This window comes from Panonychus citri, unplaced genomic scaffold (assembly GCF_014898815.1).
Source record: "Panonychus citri isolate SS breed McGregor unplaced genomic scaffold, ASM1489881v1 Contig00138, whole genome shotgun sequence".
Lineage (NCBI taxonomy): Eukaryota > Metazoa > Arthropoda > Arachnida > Trombidiformes > Tetranychidae > Panonychus > Panonychus citri.
Window position 1 is genome coordinate 250,504 of NW_026515543.1, and position 19,380 is coordinate 269,883.

Below are 19,380 nucleotides of genomic sequence, written 5' to 3' on the forward strand. Positions count from 1 at the left end.
GAAAGAATTTTAATTCTATGGGATTTGAATTAACCGCTTTTCTTCCTGTGGGTTAATCGGTCTCGTGTTTTTGGATTGGTTGTTGAATAGAAAACAAAAACATTTTTGTTTACCTTTTAAATTGAATTTAAATTGATTACAATTAACATTTAATCGATAATTGTGTCAACTGATTGAAGATATCGAAACTGTTTTTCTAACAATTTAACTCTAAGTTTAGTGATTAATCAATCAATCTGATTTAAGTTAATTGTTTCAACCTGTTGTGTTCGGATTCTGTGATATTTAATTTTAATTTTTTTTGCTGCTAAAAAATTGCTTCTAATTGTTTGATAAAATCAATATTGTAATCAATTCTCTTTGATTCTATTAATAACTAGAAATTACAAATACTATCAAAGAATTTAGCTTTCATGTCACAATAATCAAATCACTATGTTCTACTTGAATGGTAAGTTGAGATTGTTTTTTGTTCCTCTTTACTATCCAATCTTTGGTTTGATCTCGTTTCTTTTTTTACAATCAATTCATTTATTTGCTTAATTGTTTAGCGACTATTATTGATTTTCTTTTCCACATATTCTCTTTTTTTATGATATATTTATATTCTTTTCTATCTGTCTCTTTTTTTTCTTTGCTAATTTACTTATGTTTGCTATTCCTTTCTCTTACAGAAAAGCATGAATCACATATCATCACAATATCGTCCATGGAAATTTATTATTCTATCATCAAGTTATCGTAAATCAATCTGTGATTATCTTACCTGTAACAAACCTGTTAAGTGCAATTACATGTCAACAATAACCAGAAATATTACACCAAACAGCCAACCAAAAATGGAAGGTGATACATTCCAAGCTAAGAGAGCATTGATTTTGACTAAATTCTCAAGATATGAATTTGAGAAAAGAACCAATCCTAATTTAAGTGAAGAGCAATTGATTGATAAGGTAGGTATTTAGATAAATACTTGACCATAGTAGCTCAAATTGATTCAATTGTTTTTCTATTTTGTTAAAAGCTTAAAGCTCGTGGATCAGATTATACCAATTTACTTCACCATCATCGGATTCACCGAACCTCAAGAGATAAATTGAAAACTGCTCTTGAAAAAAGGGGACTTGAGGTTAGAATGGTTAACCGTTTGGAATATAATAAACCAAATATTGACTGGGCCGATGTAATATTTACTTCAGGAGGTGATGGTACTTTTCTTATGGCTGCAAGTCACATAAATAATTCAGCGAAACCAATAATTGGTATTAATAGTGACCCATCTCGATCGGTTGGACATCTTTGTCTACCTGTCCAATATTCAAATGATTTAGAGTTAATGTTAGATAAATTATATTCTCGTTCATTTAAATGGTTTTACCGGCAAAGAATACGTGTTGTTTTAGAGGGTGTTAATGCAGAAGATGATCCAATTGAGTTACACAATCAACAGTTAATGTACCCTGAATATCGTTACCTGGAATCTGATGAGAAAATCATCTCTGATCACTCTAGTAATCCAGGTAGAGTCTCTCCGTTACCTTGTGCAACTTCACCAGTTTCTTCATCAACAACATCACCACAATTGACTCACACTGGTAAAAGTACCAAAAAATTCAAAGGTTCACATAAATAAAACTCGAACTTTACCCGTTCGCGCACTGAATGAGTGTTTCGTTGGAGAAAGTTGCTCGTCTAGAGTTTCCTATTGCGAGTTTTCCGTTGATGGTTTACCAAGATATAAATTTAAAAGCTCAGGAGTGACAATTTGTACCGGAACTGGTTCAACTTCCTGGTCTTTCAACATCAATCGTTTAACCGTTCAAAGTGTTAAAAGATTATTTCAAATTGTCCAAGAAGAAACTGGACAGAATATTGCCTCTAATGAGGAAACAATTAAATTGATCACCAAACGCTTCAATGATTCCCTAATTTTTGACGCTTCGAAACCTGTAATGGCCTATTCGGTTCGTGATCCCATAGTGACAGGTTCTAATGATGATTATACTCGAGGATTTGCTTCAAAAATTGAAATACGATCACGAATGTTTGATGCTTGCGTTGTTATCGACGGTGGCCTTTCATACAGATTTAACGATGGGACAATCGCTAAATTTGAAATACACGAAGAAGATGCTCTTAAAACAGTCCAACTTTTTCCTTGTAACAAACAAGAGAACACAAAACAATGACACTTAAAATATCACAGATATTAATCACAATTTCCATTAAAACTTTTTTGTTTATTAGCTCAAATTACAATAGTTTCCATTTTTTCATTGATTCAATTTGAGTTTTTCATGCTACTCGATATAAAACAAATCGAAATCTCTCTCTCTCTCTCTCTCTCTCTCTGACTCTGATTAAAAGCGACTTCTGATTTGCATCTTCGAATATTAATCTGCTTTTTTAGTGAAAAAATTTGGAAAAATGGCCTGCAAGTTATAAGAACTCGAAAAGTGCGAACTTTTGTTTCATCTTGAAAGCACTTGAGCGACAAACTGATTAGAAGGATTTTCAAGTATCTCGTTCATTTCATGAGCCAAGGTCACGATAATTAATTGAGATGATTCTCATCAGTTCTTGATTGTGTTGATTGTTTATTCGATTCAATAAAAGATCTTTGTTATTTGGACTATTATTATTGTTTATCATTAGAATAATGAATTATTTGCTTGCAAGTGTTTTAATCATCTTAAGTGTTTCTGTCGACCTAAGTTACGAAGGTGCCGTTGGAGCGGCTTTGGCTGGTGAAGAGATTCTGGACAAATTGAAGGACCGATGGAACTTTGGTTGTGTAAAGGACGATGCATTCGGTTGTTCTAAAGGTTATTGTTGGTCCAATTGTGCTGGTTTTGGACAAATGACGGTCACTTCGTTATCACTCACGATTGGTGTTATACAACTCGAGGTCGATCACAAGATTATAATTACGTTAGGTGTGAATCTAAAAGTGATTGTGATCCTTGTTGGAAATGCGCTGGAAGCTGCACCGTTTGAAACATTTCATCAGATTGGCAATTGGCTTTTAATTGGAAATCAAATGATAAATGTCAATTGTTTTTGTTGATTTTAAATTGACCATTAAAAGATGCATTCAACTTAATCAAGTCAACTTTTTATTCTCTTTGTTAATTTGTGGTCTTACAAACAACGAGACTTTCATGAAACTCTACTGAATCAGAAAACATCCCAAGGACAAAAAGCTTTTAGTAAATTGATTACCAATCGTCGATCAATTGTGATACACAAAGAAAATTCTGACGATGTTTATGTATTAATTTACTGAAAGGAAAAACTAAACTGATTGATGTTTGTGTTGTTCACTTAATGGTATTGACTTAACAACAATGAGCTTGATGAGCCAAGAAAATGCAAAGAAATTAAATTTGGCAGTGAAAGTTATCTTCTCATTTGAATTCGAAGATGGAAGACAATCGTAGACCAACAAAATCGAAGATGATACAGAACAAAATTCTATTCAAAGTTGACGAAATAATAAAATGATTGGACAATAATAATTACATCGAAAAGAAAAATTTGAAGGTAAAGCCAATAGATTATCATAATTAGAATTCGATTCACTTCAATTCTGAAACTGACCTCAGAAAATCACATCGATAATATTAATTACAATTTCTATGAAAACTTTTTCATTTGTTCATAAAAACAAACATAACCTTTCAAACCGAAACTTTTGCCAACAATTAAAAGAAAAACATTTCATTGAACAATTTAAATTCTCAAAAGAAAAAAAAACAAAAACAACAACTCATCAATCGTTTTAAAATCGAAACAATTTATGAATGAATAACAATTAACCGAAACAAAAGATCCATTTGGGATTCGAATCCGGATTAGGTCATTGGAGTTTCTTTTCTTTAAGAAGAAAAAAGAATCTCTTTCTTTTTCTCTTTCTTTTTTTCTCGTTTTTCTTGTTTCTTTTTTCTCTCTCACTTTTCTTTCTCTTCTCTCTCTCTCTCTCTCTCTCTTTTCCTCTCTTGTTAAACAACTTCTGATAATTCTAACGTCATTTGTTAGCCTGTTATGAGATAAAATGGCTTCCAAAGTGTCTTTTTCTAAAATAGTTAATCTGTTTACTTAAATCATGTTTACTCTAAATCCAGTAATTAACAATGGACTTGAATTATTTTCTATTGTGTTTTCTGTTGACAATTAGTTCATCATTTGATGTAACCATTGGTGTTAGTGTTACCTCATCATCTTCCCTTAATCCAACCCTAGAACGACCCAAAGTTATTGCCAATAATAATAGGAGAAGATGTGAAACAATAACCATCGCCTCATGTAAAGACATTGGTTATAATGAGACAATTTTTCCCAACCTTCGTAATCATGTTTCCCAACAACATGCTGGCTTTGAATTACACGATTTAGCTCCATTGATTAAGATTAATTGCTCGGAAGATCTTAAACTATTATTATGCTCGGTCTTCTTTCCACCTTGTACCATGTTGGAGACTCCATTACCACCCTGCCGATCAATTTGCCTCTCATCTAAAAATGGTTGTGAACATGTAGTTATCGCTTTCGGTTTTGTCTGGCCTGATTATCTTGATTGTAATAAATTCACCAATGATGAACCTTGTGTTAGCCGGACAGGTAACTCATTTACCTCTGATACTTCAATCAATATCAACTCTCAAGATCCACCATTAACCGGAATCCACGCCTACAATTACAATCCAAACAATGGTGATTCTATTAACAAGAATAACCGTTTCGCTTGTCCAGTTCATTTAGCTGCCCCCAAGAATTCTGGTTATATTTTACGATTAAATGGTAAAAGTTACCCTGATTGTGCCACACCTTGTGATGGTTTGTTGTTCAACAAAAATGATAAGAAAATAATCAACGGATGGATCTTTATTTGCTCCATTGCCTGTTTACTATCATCTCTTTTCACATTGTTTACTCATCTTCTTGAACCAAGAAGATTTGGTTATCCAGAGAAAGCGTTACAATTTATTTCAATCTGTTATGCTGTCATCTCTTTAGTTCATATAGTTGGTTTCACGTTTGGCGATTCAATCTCATGTAATCAACCATTTCCACCTCCTGAAGATAATCCCAATGTACCAATGATCAGCACAATAACCCAAGGAACTTCAAAAAGCTTTTGTACCTTAACTTTTATGTTCTTGTACTTTTTTGGCCATTCGAGTTACATTTGGTTCACCATAATGACTCTTACTTGGTTTATTGCCTTTTCTTGTGGTTGGGGACGAGAGGGTTTCGAAAGGATAACAACTTGGTTCCATGTTTTCGCCTGGGCAGTACCTTGTGCTGAAGTTTTTCGCGTTATCGCCTTAAATAGGATCGAAGGTGATCCTTTAAGTGGTGTTTGTTATCACAACTTTTGGAATCGTGGAGATCACATTCAACTCACCGATTCTGGCCTTTATCTTTTCTACTTATCCTGTAGTATCGTTTTTCTTTTCATTGGTTTCTATTATTCAATTCGCCTTCATCAGGAACTTAAAGCTGATCGTAGAGATACTTATAAAATGGATAACCTTTTATTACGTGTATCAATTTTTTCCATTTTCTACCTAATCTCATCATTTATTTTAATCGCTTGTAATATTTATGAAACAACTAATCTAGATTCTTGGATGCTTGACTGGCAGCAAAATGTTTGCCTTCGACCCGATTCCGGAATACCCTGTCCATTCACATCTTCCGATAAGATGCCCAGAAAACCAAATCTTTGGTACTTTCTCCTCAAATATGCTGCTCGACTTGTGCCTGGAATAACTTTGTCGATTCATCTCTTTTCTCACAAAACTCTTGATTCTTGGCATAACTTTGCTCGAAAACTTTGCTGTTTAAGTGAACCCGTTGATCCCGACAATTCATTGAAAATCTGACCAATTTATCCTCACCTATCATACATTTACCATATTTGTAATTTATCATTACTAGGAACAATCAACCAATCAAACTTTTGCAAAAAGTTTTTTTTATCCACCGCCATTTAAATCATTTGGTTCTGATTACAAATTCACCGTAGTAGTAATCAACTTTATCAAAAAGGAAAACAAAATTAAGAGCTTTGGATTCATATTTTGCCAGAAATTTTTCTCTGTAAATTAGTCGCTGTTTAAGGAAACAATTAGTGCTTATGATCACTACTTTGGGTTATTGGATCAATTTTAATCTCTCTCCCTGTGTTTCTAACCTACACTTTCACTTAATCCATCCAATTGTAAATATTTTTTTCTATGAGATTTTTTTCTGAGATTCTTTTCTATTGTAATCAATTGTAAATATACATAATAAGCCAATCTAATTCACTATAAGTTACCATATTATGGATTCTTGAACGATTAAGATAAGACTGGAATTTTAACCTAATATAATTAAATTATAATTAAATGCCAAAATGTTTTCATTTAAATACAATTGTCTTTTGTGTTTATTGGAAAATTTGTTTACCATTAATATTTATCAAAATGAATTTCTATTTACACAATTAAAACCATTTCATGTACAATTAATTACACGATTACAAAGATCTTCTAAACTAATTGGTTTCCAAGAATCAGCTATTTTATGGAAAATAACGTTATCCTTAAAATAAATAGAAAACTTTGCAAATTTATAAACTGGATTATTATCTTGGGAACTATTTGGTAATTGGGTGAACGAAAGAGCCAATTCAGCGGCTCTTTTATCAATCATCTCTTCAAATGTTATATTTAATCGGTAATCAATTATTTCCTTTGGTGGTGGTTGAATGGTTGATGGATTGTCACGATTTGAAAGATCAAAGTTCTGTTGGTATGTAATCATACCACCGGGCGCAGTAACTGAATAGTTCATCATTTCAAGAGCTTGGAAAAAGGCTCGTTGAACTTTTCTCTGAGCAAGAAGATCAGCTGAGAACATTTTTTTCCACCCTTGATACCATCGAGTTACTTCATCGTAATTGGGTGAATAAATTAACCAAGAATATAAAACATGAAGCCATTTAGGGAAAAATATTCTCACTAAAAGATCAACTGTTATTTCAATTGGTAACATATTCTCCCAATCAATGAACCAATACCAAATGTCTAGAACTTGATGATGAGGATTAATCGTGAAACTGTTGAGGATAATTTCCAATTTGGGTACAATGTTTTCCATTAGAAAAGATGACCAAATGTGACCAGCGAAAACATGTTTCCATGGTTCTAGAATCATTTTAGCTGAACGATCTTCCGGATGCCATTGTGATAATGCTGCGGCCAATTTTTGTCTCAATGGTTCAAAAATGGGCTCCATTCTATCGGCCATCATGGGTAACCAGGGATGAATCCAAAAGTGAATGGGAACCGGATCATTGAGCGGATTCCATTCGGCTATTTCAATCTTTAACCGAACACCAATAATCTGATCGTAAATGTATTCTAATAACCAACCTTGTAAAAGGGGTTTCCAGGTTTCTAATAATCTGATGACTGTATCACAGCTTCGTATTGATGGTAATTCGGTTATTGCTTTGTCGATAACAGGAAGCCAAAAATCCCACATTAGAATATCAAAATATTTAATTCCATAAGGTTCAAGGGCTAATTGGTATTCTTTAAAGTAATCAAATAAAGCTTCAGGCTTTTCCAATGGTTCCCATGTTTTGACAATTCCATTGGCATCTTGGTAAATTTTGAGTATTCGAGCTAATTTTTTTTTCAACTCTTCACAAGAATCTTTTTTAGCTGAAATGTTTTCCATTAATCTCTTTTCTCGATCCAAAAGTTGCTTAAGTGTTTTCCTTTTTATCTTAATCACTCTTTTCAAATGGTCTTTTCCTCGTCTCTTTCTTCAGCCGGTAACTCGCTTGAAAGTTTTTCCTTGTCGGATAATTTTGCTTGGATAGGTTCAATTATACCTTGACCCCGTGCACCCAATCCTTGACCACCAACATAGCCCATTTTGGCCATTAATTTAGAACCAATTCCCTTGGTGTGTTTTTCCCACTCTCCAAATCTTGAAGACATTTTCAACTCTTACCAACACCTCAGCAGGCTCAAGGTAAACACAGAAAACTAAGATAATAACAATAGAACAAAGTGTTGAAACAAAGATACACCGATTCCAAAGTGTCTGATGATCAATAAAAATCAAGAAATTATATCAATTTAAAGAAAATAAATTAATCATTACAATTTGATTAATTCAACTTTTGAGATAAACAAACTGTTTGGTTATACATTTTCTAAAATTTGTTCGTTTGCTAGTCGACAGATGGCGCTGATCGGAGCTTCGAAATGAATCAAATTCAAATTTGAAGTTAAACAACAATTTAATTTAATTGCTTTGATTGTTGATATTTAGTTGATTGTTTTGAGAATGAGTGAAAGTTAATAATTAGAACGCAATGTGATATTTATTATATAATTCTAATTGATTCAATTAGAGTTTGATTGATTTTGTGGTTGGGATGAAAGGATCGATTTTACTTTCAATTAGTTGACATTGGAATTGAATTAAAATTTGATTTATTTTTTACTTTTTAAGAAATGATTAAATATGTAGAACATAAATTAGAGTAATTGAATCTTTCAACAGCTAATTTTAAATTTCATTAGATAACAGATAATTTTTGGTACATTAAAATTGTAGGACATTTAAGAAGCTTTTAATTGTTTTTCTTTTTCCGCTGTAACGAATTCAGCTAATTCCATTTCACTTCGAATCATAATGAATTCATTTCGCTTCCAAAATTGTCTGCATAAGATTATAATCAAAAAAGTTAAGAAAATCCTGTTGAAATAGTTGTCGTTCTTGAGATACTCCGGTTCAAGATCTAAACAGATCCAATGGTAAACGAGACCGTACAAATTAACCAACGATACAAACATGAAAATAACAAGAAAAAATCACAACAATAAATTAATTAGTTCAATCAATTAGTCTAATTAAATTATAATAATCAAGAGACAATCAAATACCCTTGAGACTTTTTCTTACCGTCATAATTATTATCAGGATCTATCTTTTTGTATTTAGGAGCAGCATTAGAACCAGCGATGAATTTAGCAGCAGGTTGATCACAAAGAGCTGTCGATCTGTGGAATCCTCGTCTCCCCACTAATCTACTCGATAATCTCAATAATTGAACAAATTTAAAAGACATAATTGTAATCAGTTAAATGACAACAAACAAGAAAATCTCATTTCCAAAAAATCAAAACAAAAACAAAAAACCGACGAAAAGGTAACGACATCTCGTGAGTTATAAGTTTACTTTTTTTACTTTTTCGCTGAAAATAAAACTTTGATTAAGTTTCTATGAAATTATCTCTTCATTGATCTATGAAGAGTTAATTTTTGTTTCTCTATTTAATTGTTACAATTAAATTAATCCATTCTCTAAGCGAGTATTAAGTCGATAAGTGAAATTGTTGAGTTGACAAGCACTTGTATCGTCTTACCGACCCAATGATCTTAATGAACTTGAGCTTAAAATGGAAAAATATTGAAATTTTATTGATCAATATCATTGAATTTTCTACAATCAATCAATCATTTTAACATAATGTTATTAAATGTGATCCAATTTAACAATCCGACTGTTGAGCTTGAATTAATTGTGAGAATAGTTTCAAAATCGGGTTAATGGTTAACAATTACAAATGATTATTGGGATGAGATTAATGAATCAATTTCTTTCTCCAGTTTGGATTTTAATTCTCGTCGCAATTTATTGTAAGTTATTGTTGAATATTTGTATCGGGCTGTCAGGTCATTTTCTTCTTGGTCAAGTTTATCCTTGATCAGTGTTAATTGTTGTTGATAGTAATTAGTAAACGCGTCAAGTAAGCGCTTCCGTTTTTCTTGCTCTTTGTCCATTTGACTTTTGACCAAATCTTTGTAGTTAATTAAATCATCACGAAAAGATTTAATTTTCTCTTGAGTTTGTGATTTGATTAATTGTTGCTCTTTCGCCTGAACAGTCAGATATTTTGAACACGTTTTCCTTTCTAGGTCACAAATTAATCGATGAACTCGAGCTCTTTCAGTTCGAGCATCTCTGATCAATGACCTTTCTCGTATATGTCGCAATCGATGAGAGTTTGGGCAGTTCGTAACTTGCGATTCAAGCGCTGATTGAGCTTCGGCCAATCTTGAACTTTGCTTTTTCCATTCATCCAGCAAACCTTGACCACTATTCACATCTAATTTCAATCTACTTCGATAGGTTGATTGTTGTGGTTTGGACTTGATTAATCTTTCAATTCGCTTTGAACATATCAAAGGTTTTGTGTGAACATTTAACTTCGTCGATGCCGTTGACGGCGATTTTCTTGACACCGATTTGTTCATTGGTTTGTTTTTCCATGGCGAGAGTAAAGTTTTTCTTTTCCCATTCGATTTGTTCGTGTGTTTTTTGGGGACATTAGTGTTTAGCTCTCCCGTAATGGCACAAAGTTTGGCCTCTATTTGCTTGGTTGCTTCTTCCAATCTTAAAGCTCGTTGTAATTTATGTCCAATCTCGAGGGCGAATCTATGAGAAGCCAATGCTTCATAACTCTCAAATCTTTGTTCAAACTTTTCTAAATCGGATTCTTGGTGTTGTTTCCTTAGATCCTCAGGCTCTGTATTCGTGGCTTTGTCGACTTTGCGTCTTCCTTTGGTTTCGGTAAATCTATTGCCTGGTGATGATGATGATGAAGATGATGATTTATTTGATTGGGGATTTGATTTGGGTGCGTATTCAGAGTTTCCACCATGGGATCTGTAACAGATACACAGAATCAGGACTAGAAACTCCAGACTTAGTTAATACTCTTGAGAGATTAATTGGTGAATCAGTAAATTGTTTAGTTGGAATCAATTCAGGACTAGGAGATTTTATCACTGGAGGGGTTGGAATTATAGATGATATTGATGAAAGAGAGAGACAGGATGAAGATGAAGAAAGTGAAAAGGTTGAGTCATTGGATAGGCTTGAATTTGTCGGAGAAGACCAAGAATCCGAGTGTCCTGGAGGCGATGGAGACAATGGAGGTGAAAGTGATAGAGCTTGAAACGCTTTCGATGCTAATTGAATCGGTTCATCTCTATGTTGATTTTGTTCATCACAGGGGAGATACAATTCACAAGCAGCGAGTATTTCAAGTAAATTGTATATACTAATTGGATTGTGAGCAATTAAATCATCAGGCTTAATATGGTCCAAAGAAATATGAAGGATATCAGATTCTAAGAAATTAACTAATTTTTTAAATTGTTGTTCTTCGGGCAAACATTCATCACACAGATTTGGATAAACACCTCGTCTATTGAAGATAGAGATGAAAATTCTGGCGATAATCTTATAGTTGATCTGATTAATATGATTGATTGAGATTATCTGGTGATCACATAGAAAAGCCAATTTATTCAATAAACGAACACAATCTGAATGGAAAAGAAAATCAATCAATGAATCAAGAAAAATTCAACACAAATTCTAACCTTTTTCTTTAACCATGTTTTCCTGCTATTGACATGATGGTCCATTAATTTAACTGCCGAAAAAATTAAATTCAACTAAATTGTTGAAATGAAGCGAAATCAACAACAAAGAAAATTGATCATAACCGTTTTTGTTTTGTTCTAATCAGTCGAAAATGCTGAGTTTCTAATAGCAACTGAAAAGAAAACAAATCAACAATTGATATTTTATCACTTCGAGGTAAAGTTAATTCATATCAAGTCAAACTTCATTTAGCTAAAGTTTAGTATCATGAAAACTTGGAAAATTATGTAATAATAATTAATTTCCAATATATTCCAGTTCTAAACATTCATAAACAGATCCAAATGGAAATAAGATCGTATAAATTGACAATTGAAACTCAAAAAAGCCAACAATTAACTTACTCATACACTCAACGTCAAAATAAATGCAGTTAAGGTAATTTTCGATTAAATTAGCGAGTTCGCAACCGAATTAATTTATATTTTCAGAATCGATAGACAAGATAATCATGATTATTCACAATTAATACCGAATCAGTAAAATGAATGAAACAAAAATTATCAACAGAATTTTCAAAACCAAATTAATAATTGTGACAAAAAAAATGCAAAGTTAATTAGAACAATTAAATTAATATTTCAAAGTTTTTCCTTTTGACGATATAACATTAATGAGTCGATCAGGAATAGAATCAAATAATTTTTTCAGACAATTTTGTTTATTCTGATTGATAAAATCGACGCAATTGTCAACGGCGGTTCGAAGCTCGTCCAATCTAGAAAAATGAGAATTTTCTGAATAAATTATATTCGACATCATTGACCACACGTTCTCAATGATATTCAAATCTGGACTTCGTGATGGCCAATCAATGACATGAAAATTAGACTCATTGAACCATCTTTTAGATTGAGCCGAAACATGAATGGGACAATTGTCTTGTTGAAAAAAATAATTTTCTCCATGAAAATGTTCATCGAGAACTGGCTTAACATGTTGAGAAAGTAGCTCAATATATTTGGTACTATTTACTTTCCCCTTTAACTCTTTCACCCAAAGGAAGCCATTACTCGTTACGATACCGAATATCATAATCCCTCCTCCCTTATTCTGACGATGAGCTCGAATCATTTCTTCATCTTCTCTCATCCATGTTGACCAACTATCAGGTCCGTCAAGAGTGAAACGTTTTTCGTCGGAGAAAACGACCATTTTCCAATTGAGATTCTCTCTTATTCGTTTTTTAGCCCAATCAACTCGAGCATCCTTATGTTTCTTAGATAGAACTGGTTTCAATTTAGCCTTCGAATATTTTAAATCATTTCTTCTGAGAGTTCGATGGATTGTCCTTAAGGAAACATTGTCGAGACCAAGTTCGTCTTTTAATTTGACGGCCGTACATCGTTTCTTTTGGGACTTGAGTAATTGAACTTTCCTCATCAATCGACTCTCAGTCTTTTTATCAATTTTTTTTGGCCTTCCTCTTGTCTCATTTTGATCTCTACTATTCCTTTTGATGATTCGCATCACTGTAGATGGGTACATGCCTAGAGTTTTGGCCACTAACGAAAAACTTTGATGCCGCTCATATAAAAGTTTGATCTTTTTTACTAGATCTTCACTATACATTTTGATAGAAATTTATATTAAACTAAGATCAAGAAATTAAATCAATTGTCAAGAGCACAAAGAACAAATTTAAATCACAATGATTAATTAATTACTGATCATTTTGCATTCTTTTTGTCTCTTTATATAAATCAGTTAAAAGATAAAGTAAATTATCTGTAACGGAAATAGTTTTTTGATCAAATTTTTATGATTAAAATGATCATATGATTGTTATCATAAAGTCCAGAAAGTTCTGATTTCTAATTAATTGTAACTACAAAGATATTCAGATTCAATTGAATTTGCATTTATTTTGTCGTTGAGTGTACTTGAGACACTACAGGGCATTTCACCGAGTTTTCAACAAGTTTTTCTTGAATAACTTTTTTGTTTTTGAGTGTCTAGACCCTAGACTCGAGTTATGGTGGTTTAGGCCATACTCAATTGTCATATTAAAATATCAAGGTCATTCCAGTCATTTTGTTAGGATACAGTTTCAAGGTCATTTGATGGTCACAATCGATTTAAATTAACATGAGCCTAAATCACAAAGATTTCTCGACTCTCATGCTTTACTGTTTTGATTTTCAAACTGTTTCAATGTCACAAGTTTCTGTTTCCTGATGTAACAGATTCTTGACTATTTAAATCACTTTCACTTTATCTTTCACTTCTCTTTACTGTTTTGATTTCCAATGTCCCTTAAACCTAACCTAACCTAACCTAAACCTTCCTGTTACTCATCATCAATTTCTCACTCAGTTTACAAAATCTTGCAGAATCGCAAAATGAATGAACTCAACAAGAGTCAAATTGTGTATTTACTACTTGCTTACGCTCGTGATGATCATATTCCGGTCAATTGGCATCTCCTAACCTAAACCTTCCTATTACTCATCTCCAATTTCTCACTATAATTAATGTGGATAAGAATAACGATTTAAATCGCAATCATCTGTTACATCAGGAAACAGAAAACACCATAACTCGAGTCTAGGGTCTAGACACTCAAAAACAAAAAAGTTATTCAAGAAAAACTTGTTGAAAACTCGGTGAAATGCCCTGTATTTACATGTAATGTTGATGAGAAGATTAATAAGCAAGTGATATATATTAATACTTCTTGATTTATCGATATCAGGGACAGTTGAAGATTCTGAAGTTGAACCATCAAAGTTGAAATGTCCTCAGGAACTTTCAAAGTCACCGAAAATTTTTGATGTTTAGTTTATATTGGTGATCGAAAATCAATTCAACTACCAGAAAAGTTCTAGATCTAAAATCTTTAGTATCGGCATTTGAATTAGAATCAATAATAAATGAATAAATCATAGCATTCGAAATCTAAATTCAACTCATCATATTTTTAATTTTTTCTTTAGTGGTTATATACAGGTTGATAGCGCTAGAAAATAGGTTCGTTTTACAATTACTTTCGGACAGAGAGTTCGAGGTAAAATTATTGTCGAAATTCCGTTAACTGAGAAGCCAAAGTTATAAAAGGTTTTGTGAGACATTCTTACTGTTGATGCAGAAAAAAGTCTCGTTGTTGCCGAATAGAATTTGAACTTAGGCCTGAACGAACTTCTCCATTCGAAAGTTTTTTTTGAAAACAAGTCTATTCTTTTAGCGCTAACTCTCTGTAGAACAATAGATTTAATAATTGGCTCATTCGTCTCAATAATTGTGGTTGAAACTTTTTTCCTTTTTTCGTCTTAATTGTTTGGATTGTTTTTTATTAGAACTTTAAAACAACCGAGAGTTTGGATAATGGGGTCTCGAAGGTCCATGAGAAGATGGTGAGGGTCGAATCCTTGATCCATGTTGTGCCTCATATTTTTCGGTGAAACTACCGATCTCTGAATCGTATTCAGGTGAATAGCCCAAAGGATGGACAAGGCTGAGGATTAAGTTCATTACATCTCCTGGTAACTTGTATGTCTCACCAAAACTGTTCGTGAATTTCATGATGAGTTCCTTGAATTCAGAGTAAAAATCTTCTACCATCGTGAAAAGAGTCTCCGCTTCGTTTCCGGCCAAAACTCCTCGACCCGATCGATCAAGATTATCTGCTCATCACAATAACGAATCAAACAATTAGTTGTAAACATTAAATCTACTGAACATTATTGTTACAATTAACAAATCATTCTGCAGACTGACACTTCCTCTTTTCCCACTTACACTTCACCCATTCAACTATCTGTAAAATCAACAATCAACTACAGTAATTAACTTTACCGATCACATTTGATTAGCTCTGAATAAGCTATCGAATGTTATAACGATTAGTATTCTTCCTCAGGTTGATTATTTCAATTCTTATCTATTTTTACTCGTTTGTTAATTGAATTAAGTTATAATCATTTGGCTCGAAATTTACTTACCCACAGCCTTTTCTGCGTTTTCAATTAAAATCCGAGATTTTTCACAATTAACACTAATTGTGAACATCGATATAATTAAAATGAAACTAAATCGACTGAGATACATTTCCACTCTCTATCTTGATCACTAGTAAATAACTTTGAATTAATGTTGAATATCAAGCAAAACGTTATACTTGAGTCACTAAAGTAAATCAAATGATGTTTTCCATGTAGATTATCATTCAATTGCTAGAATATGAAATTTAATGTCAACCAATCAATAAATTACTCATTTAATTGTGATTTATTTCAGCAAATTGACGGTTAACTTTGATTTACAATCAATTTCATCGGGTATTGTTTAACACACAAGGAAATTAAAACAACATTCAATCACTAATTGACCATAGAACTAGAAAATATAATAATTTGAAAAAAAATCCAAATAACAATCAATTAATCAGCTAATTGATTCATTTCAACTAAATCATCTTCAATACTGTTCCTTTGTCTAGTTAAATTTCTTGGACATTCTGTCTTTAGGCTTAATTTTATCGTAAATTGTAAAGGTAAAGATTTAACTGTCATTCGCTTAATTCAGTTAATTAACAAGATAATGAAATTAAACGAGTCGGTGTTTTTTACCACTTTTCTTTATAAATAAAACTTTGATTCAACTGATCGATACTTTTAATTACTTGTTGATACAATCAAAAAATAATTTATCATTTTTTAGATGTAATTAAGTTGGAAATTTTTTCACAATAGATCAATTATCTTGAGCTTTCTTTCAAATTCTGAATATAAATCTCATCATCTTATTACGAAAAGAGTTTCAGATGAAAGACAAGAATGAGAAATAATTTACAGTTGATATTTTGCAGAATTGAAAATTAAGTGACCATCTCATCTTGACCATTAGGTGACTGATGATGAAGATGTGGATGGTTTCTGTTGATCAGCAATCATTTTCCGCCGAACTGATGGTGGAACCATCGAAGTAGGAATATCGATACGACGTTTAGCTGAGATCGTTGATGTTGGTGTTTGAATTAGTCCAGAGCCAAGAAATCGAGTATCTTGTTTAGTACCTTTAACGGGTGGATCACTGATTTGAACTTTAATTGGTCTATCGTTGATCACTTTTCCATTTTCTTTAAGTGCTTCTTTGGCATCTCTTTCATTTTGATATTCAATGTAAGCATATCCTTTGGGTTTACCGTTTTTAGCAGTTCCAATGCGAATATCTTTAATATTACCATAAAGACCAAATATAGTTGATAGTTGATCTTGTGTAACTTGTTTATCTAAATTGTTAACGAACAATTTATTATTTTCCCGGCAGTTACTAAATTGTGGTACATTCTTTTTACCCATTTCATCAATGAAACAGGGCCGATCCTCGATTAGCATTCTATCGTTTTTCAGAGCTTCTTTTACTGATGAAATTCGAGAGAATTCAATGAATCCATAGCCAGCTGATAGACCTTTGTAATTTCGAACCAAACGGATGTCGACAATTTCACCAAATTGGGAGAAAATTTCACGTAACTTATCCTCCTGAATGGAGTATTTCAAATTCTTGACTACAATTGTGTTCAACTTTTTATCTTCACCTTTCTCTTTGTAAGTTGATTGTCTTTCCATTTCTGCTAATATTTTCTCATCTTTCACAGCGTTTGCCGACATTCGGTGTTTACCTTTAGATTCATCGCTCAATTTATTCAATTTACTTGGAGGTTGATCGGGTACTTTAAATAGTTCATCTTCGTTTTGTTCAGCGGGTCTTTTTCTTTTTCCATCGCTCGTTTTTGATTTTGATTTGGCGGCTTTTTCTTCTTGCTTCTTTTTCAAACTTTCTTCCCGTTTAATTGTCACTCTGGCCATTGTTTTCTCATAGATTTTGGTTACTTCATCGACTTCAGTGATTGATTTGCTTTCTTCACGAGTGTATTTTATCAATAATCCGCCGATAGTTTCCGGATATTCAACATTAGAATTTAATCCTTTGATCAGAGCTTTTTTGACACTCTCATTGTCACCGTAAAGCTTTTCAAAGTTTATATACTCGATCCAAGTTGTCACATTTGTAGTTAAATCTTTTCGAGTTTGTAACAATTCTTTCCAAATTCGTCGAGCTTCATCAATATTTTTTATATACTTTGCTTCGATCGTCGCCATATAAAGAGGAATGGTACACGAATCATCACCATCTTCGAAACTACTAGATGTTCAATCGCGGTGGTAAAATTTTTCCTCAATTGTGTAACTTGAGTCTCATCATTCCAATCGGTACGTCGTCTCAAATAATCTAAATAGGTTAACCAAAGTTCAAGATAATCTTTACCAGATTGAAAAGTAATCTGAATGGACCTTTCGAAAACGGCTAGAACAATTTCATGGTCAGCACGATTCCTCTCTAGTGAACGAAGATAATTTGTCCATATACCAACTGTCCAAAGGCAATTTCGAACAGCTCTTTCGTGAATAAGTGTAACCTGAGACAGATCTTGGATTTTAGTGTCATAATATTTAGTATATTTTATCCAAAGTTCGGGTTGTAGGCAGTTTTCAAGTAAAGCTCTTTCATATATACATTGTACACGAGCAGGGGTTCCATTGGTTTCTTCATATTCAATATATTTCATATATTCGTTGTAATGAGGAGGCTCAGAATTGGTTAATTCTTGTTCAAAGGTATTCAACTTTTTTAAGAGAGAATGAGCTTGTTCGTATCCATAATTGATAGATTTAGGATCAACATCTAAACCGGGACATTGTGTTGATGCTTTTTCATACCAAACATGAAATTCTTGTAAAGTGTCTTCCATATCAATAAAGGGAATGGACAATTGTCGCTTAAACAATTCGAAAATCCTTTTGTACTGACTTTCTACCTCTTTGGAATCGATGAATTCAATTATTCCTGATTCAAAGGTTCTATAAGCAATCCAAACTGATGCTCCATCGACAACATGTAACCCAACCGAAGCTATTGCTCGTTCGCAAATATCACGAACTCTTTTCACATTGGATTCTTCACCTGGAATCATTACAACAAAATAAATGTACTCAAGCCACAGTTGAGCTGAGACATAATCTTTAAGAGCTCGTTCGAATAAACCAATTATGGCGATTTTATCCTCTTCTGTTTCAACGTAATCTTTTTCCAAACGAATCCAGTCAATCCATAGTGAAGGTGTTAGCGGGAACTTGGAAGCCATGTTTTCTCGAGCCTTTCTAAGTAACGTTAAATCTCCCAGTTGACCAGAGATCTCGATTAGTTTTACATGTTGATCATAATCATATGGATTATCCAGAAGATGATCTTGGATCAATTTGACTTCTTTTAATCTTTCTAAATCATCATCAGCATCATCATCATCATCTTCATCTTCATCTTCATCGCCATCTCCATTATTACCACTGGAATCATCTTCATCTTCATCTGAATCACCATCACTACTCTGGTTCTTACTTTCGATCATTTCTTTATCAACCATATAATCCTCGTCATCACTAACCATTTCGTCCATTTTAATCGATGATGTAGATCCAATTAATTTAACCAATCAAGAAAAAGAGTAAATCAACTCCTCTTTTCAATAAATCAAAGGCAATAAGATTGAGACCAACAAAGATTCAAAATAAAAACAACACAAGAAACAAAAGATTTCCGATTGACACCAAATAGTTTCACTACTAAAGAAACAATTCTCAGAGATAAAAGCAAATGTTAATCGATAACAATTAGTAAATTAAAAGTCAAAATTATTAAATTGGCAATTATCTTATAAAAAATAACGTTTTTTTCACAATTGAATCAAGAAAAAAAACACATTCAACAGCTGAAGTTCAGCTTAGAAAAGAAGATCAGCTAATCGCCGATTTTTCACCGAAAGAGAAAAGAAAGAGAACGAGAAAGAGAAA

The 19,380-nt window shown here is 32.7% G+C and overlaps 6 protein-coding genes across 6 annotated transcripts; 2 read left to right on the top strand and 4 right to left on the bottom strand.

Annotated features, from left to right (window-relative positions):
• Positions 1 to 98: 98 nt before the first annotated feature.
• LOC128393185 (NAD kinase 2, mitochondrial-like) lies at positions 99 to 2,253 on the top strand. Its single transcript, XM_053353308.1, is given in 4 exon segments — positions 99 to 451; positions 675 to 953; positions 1,025 to 1,579; positions 1,581 to 2,253. Coding segments are annotated over 4 exon segments (1,446 nt in total). The 5' UTR covers positions 99 to 448; the 3' UTR covers positions 2,190 to 2,253.
• Positions 2,254 to 3,983: 1,730 nt separating this feature from the next.
• LOC128393176 (frizzled-like) lies at positions 3,984 to 6,423 on the top strand. Its single transcript, XM_053353299.1, has one exon. It carries the CDS (start codon positions 4,134 to 4,136, stop codon positions 5,886 to 5,888), a length of 1,755 nt encoding a protein of 584 aa, XP_053209274.1. The 5' UTR covers positions 3,984 to 4,133; the 3' UTR covers positions 5,889 to 6,423.
• Positions 6,407 to 8,222, bottom strand: LOC128393182 (tuftelin-interacting protein 11-like). Its single transcript, XM_053353306.1, is given in 2 exon segments — positions 6,407 to 7,808; positions 7,811 to 8,222. Coding segments are annotated over 2 exon segments (1,494 nt in total). The 5' UTR covers positions 8,001 to 8,222; the 3' UTR covers positions 6,407 to 6,504.
• A 262-nt stretch (positions 8,223 to 8,484) lies between these two features.
• On the bottom strand, positions 8,485 to 9,210 carry LOC128393213 (uncharacterized). Its single transcript, XM_053353338.1, has 2 exons — positions 8,974 to 9,210; positions 8,485 to 8,809 (listed from the first exon to the last, which is right to left on the bottom strand). The coding sequence occupies exons 1-2, from the start codon at positions 9,137 to 9,139 to the stop codon at positions 8,631 to 8,633; spliced, it is 345 nt and encodes a 114-aa protein (XP_053209313.1). The 5' UTR covers positions 9,140 to 9,210; the 3' UTR covers positions 8,485 to 8,630.
• A 236-nt stretch (positions 9,211 to 9,446) lies between these two features.
• On the bottom strand, positions 9,447 to 11,633 carry LOC128393215 (centrosomal protein of 95 kDa-like). The gene is given in 3 exon segments (XM_053353341.1): positions 9,447 to 10,738; positions 10,740 to 11,406; positions 11,464 to 11,633. Coding segments are annotated over 3 exon segments (1,779 nt in total). The 5' UTR covers positions 11,480 to 11,633; the 3' UTR covers positions 9,447 to 9,642.
• Positions 11,634 to 14,424: 2,791 nt separating this feature from the next.
• On the bottom strand, positions 14,425 to 19,278 carry LOC128393171 (squamous cell carcinoma antigen recognized by T-cells 3-like). Its single transcript, XM_053353295.1, is given in 3 exon segments — positions 14,425 to 15,150; positions 15,469 to 17,678; positions 17,681 to 19,278. Coding segments are annotated over 2 exon segments (2,616 nt in total). The 5' UTR covers positions 18,987 to 19,278; the 3' UTR covers positions 14,425 to 15,150; positions 15,469 to 16,368.
• Positions 19,279 to 19,380: the final 102 nt, after the last annotated feature.